The following is an 8,429-nucleotide window of genomic DNA, read 5'->3' on the forward strand; positions in this document are numbered from 1 at the left end:
TGACATAAAGTGAATACATGACTCATATTGACAGGCAGAAAACAGAGCACTATGACCCAGTGGAGATGTGCTCTCCTCTCCAGTAGAACCATTGTGATCAAAGCTGCATGTTTACTGTCACGCCTGTCAGAGGCAGGCAGCAGCATCAGCTGTATAAAACCAAGGGTGGAGGTCTCATCCCCATTCAACTAGAGAAGGACTGACGCAGCCTGCAAGACAATTCCAGGCGGGAAGGATTACAATGCAAATGGGAAGCTAGCAGTTGCAACATTTGACAGATGTCTGCAAGTCATTGTTCTTTCATTGGTATCAATATATATTTTGATATCAACTTTCTATATACCATTTGTTTTGTTTAGATAGCTAAACTGTTAATTGCGAACAGATGTTGCTATACATTTTCAGATAACATTATGGATATTTACGTCAAAATCAACAATTTTACATCCAACATTATAATTGGGTCGTTTCTGCAATGAATGAAAATGAAGAAGAAACGGACACAAATACTTTCCTCTCCCAAAATATGTTACTAGATTGATTGAAATGAATTAAGAACATTTTGGAGACTTGGCGACATAAGAACTGACCACACTGTTTCAAGTGATAAATCAGTGATGGAGAAAAACGCCACAGGTCACCTCGAGCCAACTCCTGCTTTATATGGACTAATAATGAATTTCACCAACGATACCTATGTGACAAACTCTTCAGAGCTGGAGGGAAATGAAGAGAGTCTAGCTTATCAAACCAGTTTGGCAGTGATTCTCTTCGTTTTCACACTCGCCACTACTTTATCCAACGCATTTGTCATTGCAACGATTTATCAGTCGAAAAAACTGCACACTCCAGCAAACTTTCTTATAGCGTCTCTAGCTGTCACCGACCTCTTGGTGTCCATTTTGGTGATGCCAATATGCGTCCTGTACACGGTGAGTCACACCTGGACTTTGGGACAAGTTATATGTGACATTTGGTTATCCTCAGATATAACATGTTGCACTGCTTCTATCCTTCACTTATGCGTAATCGCTTTGGATCGATACTGGGCAATAACAGACGCCGTTGAGTACTCCAAAAAGCGCACGCCAGCGCGCGCGGTGGGGATGATCGCGACTGCCTGGGTCATCGCAATCTGTATCTCCCTGCCTCCGCTTTTCTGGCGCCAGGTGAAGGCAGAGGAGTTGACTGAATGTAATGTCAACACGGACCACATTTTCTACACTATTTACTCCACGTTTGGAGCATTCTACATCCCCACTTTACTGCTTATCGTGCTTTATGGAAGAATATATGTGGAAGCCCGTAAGATCATTTTGAAACAGTCACCCAAAAAGGTAGGGAAAAGACTTACTTCAGCGCGCCTGGTCACGAACTCCCCTGGATCTGTGGCATCGACATCACCTTTGCAGTGTGGAAGACATGATACCCACTCCGGTGACACGGGTTCATTGGCAAGTGAGAACCAAGTGAAAGTAACCGTGTCTGACGCACTTTTGGAGAAAAAAAGAATCTCAGCCGCTAGGGAAAGGAAAGCGACCAAAACATTGGGAATAATATTAGGCGCATACATTATATGCTGGTTACCCTTTTTCATATACACCCTGGTGGTGGCCACCTGTGAAACTTGTTTTTACCCCGAGTTGTTTGACTTTTTCAATTGGCTTGGTTATCTCAACTCGTTAATCAATCCAATTATATATACCATGTCCAATGATGACTTTAAAAAAGCTTTCCATAAACTCTTGCGCTTCAGATGTTGCAGATCCTGAAAAGATGTCTTCTGTGCCCTTTTTTGTTTGCATTATTGTTCTATAGAATACAAAGAAATGATTGAACACCTTTATCATACCAGTATCTCTGCACATTGTAAATATGGTACTGGAACTGACCCTGTACATAGCTCACTTACTTCTCGGACTCTTCTTATTTCTTATTTCTATTTCTGGGGTGTTTTTGTTCTACCTTACGTTATTTTAGGTAGTACATTGATATTGATACATGCATTGTTGGGTTTAAAGCTTGCGATAAGCGTTTGCATAATGATGACCTTTTTGGGACCTACATTTTTACGAAGTCGCCAACGTTGCGCAATCCTCAAATTAAGGTTTAATATGTAATACAGCTATACCTGATCCGATTATAAAAAAATGTGAATACAACTGAACAAAATCACAGTTGGAAAATTCAGATTTGTTGTTTGTGTTTTGCAAGGGCTCCAATTTGGGGAATATGTTGGCGCGCGGCGCATTGCGCGATATTCCCAGGGTGACTGACCCTAATGCATTTCATATCCTGCACCATTAGTAGGCCGTAGAGCTCTCCAAACCAGACTGGACTAAAAGCATTATTTCTGTACATTGGCTAGCTATGACATTGTGTTTTTTTGTTTTTGTTTTGCATACACATGTGTGTACATAGGCCGAATTATCATTTCGTTTTCTTTGTAAAACTGTCACATGGAAATAAGGGATGTTACTGTATTTATTATATCAGGATAAGTGATGGAAAGGATTATGATACGATCAAACTGTATTGGTTCACTATTGGTTCACTATTAGCATGTTAAAGATCAGTGGTTCCCAAACACATACCCCCTCTAGCACTAGGGTCAGCTCACTCTCAAATGTTGTTTTTTGCCATAATTGTAAGCCTGCCACAGACACACAACGCGATACATTTATTAGACATAAGAATGAGTGTGAGTTTTTGTTACTGCCGGCTCGTGGGAAGTGACAAAGAGCTCTTATAGGACCAGGCCACAAATAATAATATAATAATCAATAATTTCGCTCTTTATTTAACCATCTTACATATAAAACCTTATTTGTTCATCTAAAATTGTGAATAACTCACCACAGGCTAATGAGAAGGGTGAGCTTGAAATTATGCACATAACTCTGCAATGTTGGGTTGTATTGAAGAGAGTCTCAGTCTTAAATAATTTTCAACACACAGTCTGTGCCTGTATTTAGTTGTCATGCTAGTGAAGGCCGACAATCCACTCTCACATAGGTACGTGGTTGCAAAGGGCATCAGTGTCTTAACAGCGCGATTTGCCAAGGCAGGATAATCTGAGCGCAGACCAAACCAGAAATCTGGCAGTGGCTTCTGATTAAATTCAATTTTCACAGAACCGCTTATTGCAATTTCGACGAGGCTCTCTTGTTCAGATATTGGTAAGTGGACTGGAGGCAGGGCATGAAAGGGATAATGAATCCAGTTGTTTGTGTCATCCGTTTCCGGAAAGTACCTGCGTAATTGCGCACCCAACTCACTCAGGTGCTTCGCTATATCACGTTTGACATTGTCCGTAAGCTTGAGTTAAGTTGCACACAAAACATTATACAATGCTGGAAAGAACTGTGTGTTGTCCTTGCTAATGCAGACAGAGAAGAGCTCCAACTTCTTAATCATAGCCTCAATTTTGTCCCGCACATTGAATATAGTTTCGGAGAGTCCCTGTAATCCTAGATTCAGATAATTCAGGCGAGAAAAAAACATCACCCAGATAGGCCAGTCGTGTGAGAAACTCGTCATCATGCAAGTGGTCAGACAAGTGAAAATTATGGTCAGTAAAGAAAACTTTAAGCTCTCTCTCAATTGAAAAAAACGTTGTCAATATTTTGTCCCTTCATAACCAGTGTTGTAAAAGCTTTACATGGTTCCTGCCCATGTCATTGCATAGTGCAGAACATACACGAGAGTTCAGGGGCTTTGCTTGAACAAAGTTAACCTTTTTCACTGTAGTGTCCAAATGTATTCCAAGCTGTCAGGCAGCAAGAGCCTCTCGGTGGATGCTGCAGTGTACCCAAGTGGTGTCGGGAGCAACTGCTTGCACGCGCGTTACCACTCCACTATGTCTCCCTGTCATGGCTTTTGCGCCATCAGTACAGATACCAACATGAGCAGCAGCTACGTTTGGCTACATACGGACCGTTAGTGGAATTCCTACGAGAGAGTAACTGTTAATGTGATTGGATGTTAATTATTTGACTAGGGTAACTGTATTTGACATTGTGTTGTTATTTCGCTGAACACAAGATGGTTTAATTTTATTTTTGGCAGTGAAACGAGGCTACTCAGGCGAGAAAAAACTCACCCAAATGTATATCCCCGTTGGAAAATATAAATGGACTGTTTGAAAATGTGAAAAAAAATACATATATATATATTTTATGTGAATCACATTTTTATTTGGCGTAACCCCGACGGCATTGCGCGTACCCCTGGGGGTACAGTTTGGGAATACCTGTTATAGATCAACTGATGCTCAACCTTGGCTCATGAACAAGTCTTGAGTTACAAGGTGACCAATGTTCTTTAGAACTTTTAAATGAGCCTGTAAAAGCTGAATCCCTGGGATAGTCACAAAGTTAATTGCTTGACTGGGTGTGGAAATCGTTTATTAGGGTTCCAAGGAAGAAAGCCAGGATTCACACAACCTGAATGTCAAACACAGACCCAGACTGGTTTTATTGTGGGTGATATTTACCCAATAGACATGACAGCTGATGAATACATTCAATTTTACTGAACAAACATGCAGTGTTGAACAGTGTGTGTCTGTATGTGTTGGTGTATTTGAACTGTATGTTCATACATTTAAGTGTATACATGTCTCTGTTTGTTCTGGCTAGCATCAGCTACAAAATAATTTACTGTCTTGAATTACATAAGAGAACCATATCAAGATACAGACAATTAATCAAACCCCTTGGCATTGATTTGTGAAACATTGTGTTCTACAATAAGGCCTAAGGCTTGCCATACATGTGAATATTTGGAAATATTTTTTTGCATTATGAAATGCTGTAAAATAAAAGCTTCTGCAATGAAATACTGTTCCATGAGAGAAAAATTAATTAGAAAAAGGAATCTACAAATTTGAAGTATCATATGGTGTTATTACAGTGTAGAGTCCACCATCTGAGTGCACCATTTGATGTGGTGATCACAGTCATGCACACACACAAACGCCGCTATCACCCGCCTCGCCTTGTCATCCATTGACCTCTGACCTCTTACACTTGATTTGCTACAGCGCAGAGCAGCACCATTGTCAGTGGATGTGCTCCACTGGTGTTTCGTCTGTCATGCACCAATAGCCAAACACACAGCAGAGCGGCGCAGCAGAGCGGAGCACCAGAGCGGAGCACCAGAGCGGAGCACCAGAGCGGAGCAGCAGAGCGGAGCACCAGAGCGGAGCAGCAGAGCGGAGCACCAGAGCGGAGCACCAGAGCGGCGCACCAGAGCGGCGCACCAGAGCAGAGCAGCAGAGCAGAGCAGCACAGCAGCGCACTCGTGGATTTTCACCAGGCTCATCACTCATGACCGATGAACGTGTCCTGGGAGGATAAGCAGTGAATGTAAATATTTCCCCCTATGGTTCAATGCAAATGTTTTCCCATAGGGTTTACGCTGTCAATGAGAAGTTCATATGGATATACATTATGTGGGTGAAGTTGTAATTAATTCAGGTTGAATAAAGGGGCATGTGGTTGCCTGCCAATACAATGCTGGGTTGGGCTAACTGTGGGCTAACATTATAATGATGTGCCATGCAAAATGTAGTGTGCCCTTCAGAAATTGGAAATCAGAATACATTTTTCTGCTGGGCTGGCAATGACATCAACAGGAGTGGGTCACAGCTGTTCAAATAGATACGTCTCTGGGCAGTACAACCAGGAGCATGTTTGTATTGCCAAGGATGTGACATGAATAGGAGGACTTACAAGGCCTGAGGCCAAGGTTTTTCAAGACAGAAGGACAAACACATGGACTCTCTTCGGCTGTCGTCTCCATTCGTGTTTCAACTCAATCTCCCGAATCACTGCAGAAAGCTCTGACTTAACAAGAGCAGAAACAAATGTGATTAGGTAATACATGTGATTGGTTAAGATTGGTTAGGGTTGGGAAGGAATGCAAAACCAGCGACCTTGTGTATGGAAAATCATGCCCATTTTTCACCCTAGGAATATATTCGTAACGAACCATAATTCAACCAAATGATATCTTAAGGGGAACATGTTTGTCACAAAGCTCAGAAACTGAGTAGGGATGATAGTTGACCTAGATAGCGTAGGGTAAAGCTCTGATGCACTAGTCTTGTTGTCAAGTAAGATGGAACGTTTAAAGACATGTTATACTTCCACTTGCAAATTAGTTTTTTAAAGTAACACAGTACATTACATTGTTATTGACAGCCAATGCTAATACCTTACAGCTAGTTATATGTTATAATGTATGGTCTATAGCTCAGTGTCCTGGTTCAGCGCTTCAATAGAAAACTAGTCATATGCATAGAGGTTACGCTGGAATGAACAATAAGGACAAGGGGTGAAATGAAGCCATAAAATATTCTTATCTTGTATGCAGCTTTATTAACAGTTAATTGTCACACCCTCTTTGTCCTCTGAAGCCTAGGCATTCATCACCCTACTATGCCCTTGCAAAGCTACTGTTGCCTTGCAAAGCTATTGTTGTCAAAAATTAACTTCTGGCTCTAATAACCATTGACTTTGACTAAAACTAGTAAATAATTTACCCATGACATTAAAGGGGCAATCTGCTGTTCAAACAATAACCAAGCGAACGCCCCCGGCACTGATATGGTAAATAACTGAGGGATGGGGGCTGGAGAAATTGTAACCACTCTCAAAATTATAGACAGAGCTATGGATGCAAGGACTGACCAGCCATGAAATAACAAATATAGTTTCAACCATGTTTTAAGGCTATAAAGTGTTTGTTTACAATCACTTTGTTTACAAACACTATAATAAAGCAAGCTTATATTTTGGAATGATTGGGCATTTATAAGTTATATTATTCAAGAACCAATGGGTATATATCATGAATTTACAAGTTCAAAAATAGATGTAGCAATCCCAGATTGCCCCTTTAAAGCAGGGATTACTGGTTTTATAATGTGGACAAATGATACACGTAATCTCCAAATGGCAATGACAGAGAACGACAAAAAAAATGACATCACATGAAAGTCACTGCAACAAAACAATGTTCTAGACATAATGCTCTGTGGAATGATTCATAGGACATCAAAATAGCTATTTGTGACTTGTTTGGGACCACCATTAAGTCACAAGAGTAGTCAATAGCTATCATCTTGCTGTCACGATCGTCGTAACTTTGAAGAGAGGACCAAGGCGCAGCGTGATATGAATACATCTTCTTTAATGAAGACAAACAAACAAAAACCGATCGTGAAGCTAACCGAACTACGTGCACACATGCAACATAGACATAGACAATTACCCACAATAGCCTAATGCCTATGGCTGCCTTAAATATGGCTCCCAATCAGAGACAACAATAAACAGCTGTCTCTGATTGAGAACCAAACCAGGCAACCATAGACTTTCCTAAACACCTACACTGAACACAACCCCATACACTCAACAAAACCCCCTATACAATACAACCACCCAAGACGAGACAAATACACACAAACATCCCCCCCTGTCACACCCTGACCTAACTAAAATAATACAGAAATCAAAGATAACTAAGGCCAGGGCGTGACACTTGCAAGAGAAAAGCACATCTACTACACAGCGTCAATAGCCGGGTTTGATGCTGCTGAGACTCCAATCATGGGCTTATTTCTTTCCATTTTCTATCCAGGAGAAACCAGATACCACACTAAAAACCCAAATGTGCTTTCTTTCGCAACCAAATAGTGACAAATGGACTGCTGGTGTGATTTCAGGCTTTCTTTCTCATTCATTAGTGTTGTCTACGTGCCTCATGGTAGAGCTACACCTCATAACCCTCCCCGGAGGCGCTTTGTTGGGCTTGGAAAACATAATAAATAAAACATTATGGTCCAAGTTGTAAACCATATGGCTGAGAGCGCTCCGGTGCATTTCACCATTTGTTTATCTTATAGCTCACCATTTCTTTTACACTTTAGATTAACTTTATATATTGTTTAGAGTATAGCATAACCATTAAATCAACAGCAAACAGATGGAAAATGACCCTGATGAATCTAATTTCATAAGCTCCTGACGGTGATATCTACTGAGAGTACAAAACATTAAGAATAACCTGCTTTTTCCATGACATAGACTGACCAGGTGAATCCAGGTGAAAGCTATGATCCCTTATTTGGGTTGCAGGTAGCGTAGTCGTTAGAGCGTTGGACTAGTAACCAACATGTTGCAAGATTGAATCCCTGAGCTGACAAGGTAAACATTTTGTTCTGCCCCTGAACAAGGCAGCTAACCCACTGTTCCTAGGCCGTCATTGAAAATAAGAATTTGTTCTTAACTGACTTGCCTAGTTAAATAAAACAAATATTGTCACTTGTTAAATCCACTTCAATCAGTGTAGATGAAGTTGAGGGGACAGGTTAAAGAAGGATTTTTAAGCCTTGAGACATGGGTTGTGAATGTGTGCCATTC

At 40.9% G+C, this 8,429-nt stretch overlaps 1 protein-coding gene across 1 annotated transcript; it reads left to right on the top strand.

Moving 5' to 3' along the window:
* Nucleotides 1-674: 674 nt before the first annotated feature.
* On the top strand, nucleotides 675-5,341 carry LOC120059758 (5-hydroxytryptamine receptor 1B-like). The gene is made up of 3 exons (XM_039008811.1): nucleotides 675-1,437; nucleotides 1,519-1,758; nucleotides 5,109-5,341. Exons 1-3 carry the CDS (start codon nucleotides 675-677, stop codon nucleotides 5,339-5,341), a joined length of 1,236 nt encoding a protein of 411 aa, XP_038864739.1.
* The last annotated feature ends 3,088 nt before the right edge of the window (nucleotides 5,342-8,429 follow it).

Source organism: Salvelinus namaycush, chromosome 15 (assembly GCF_016432855.1).
Source record: "Salvelinus namaycush isolate Seneca chromosome 15, SaNama_1.0, whole genome shotgun sequence".
Lineage (NCBI taxonomy): Eukaryota > Metazoa > Chordata > Actinopteri > Salmoniformes > Salmonidae > Salvelinus > Salvelinus namaycush.

Bases quoted from the DNA above. Each gene is read 5' to 3' on its own strand.
- LOC120059758 (XM_039008811.1), top strand. From the start codon at position 675: ATGAATTTCACCAACGATACCTATGTGACAAACTCTTCAGAGCTGGAG. The intron at 1,438-1,518 runs GTGACACGGGTT...AAAGAATCTCAG, and splicing joins AAGACATGATACCCACTCCG to CCGCTAGGGAAAGGAAAGCG. The intron at 1,759-5,108 runs GTTGCAGATCCT...ATGCACCAATAG, and splicing joins TAAACTCTTGCGCTTCAGAT to CCAAACACACAGCAGAGCGG.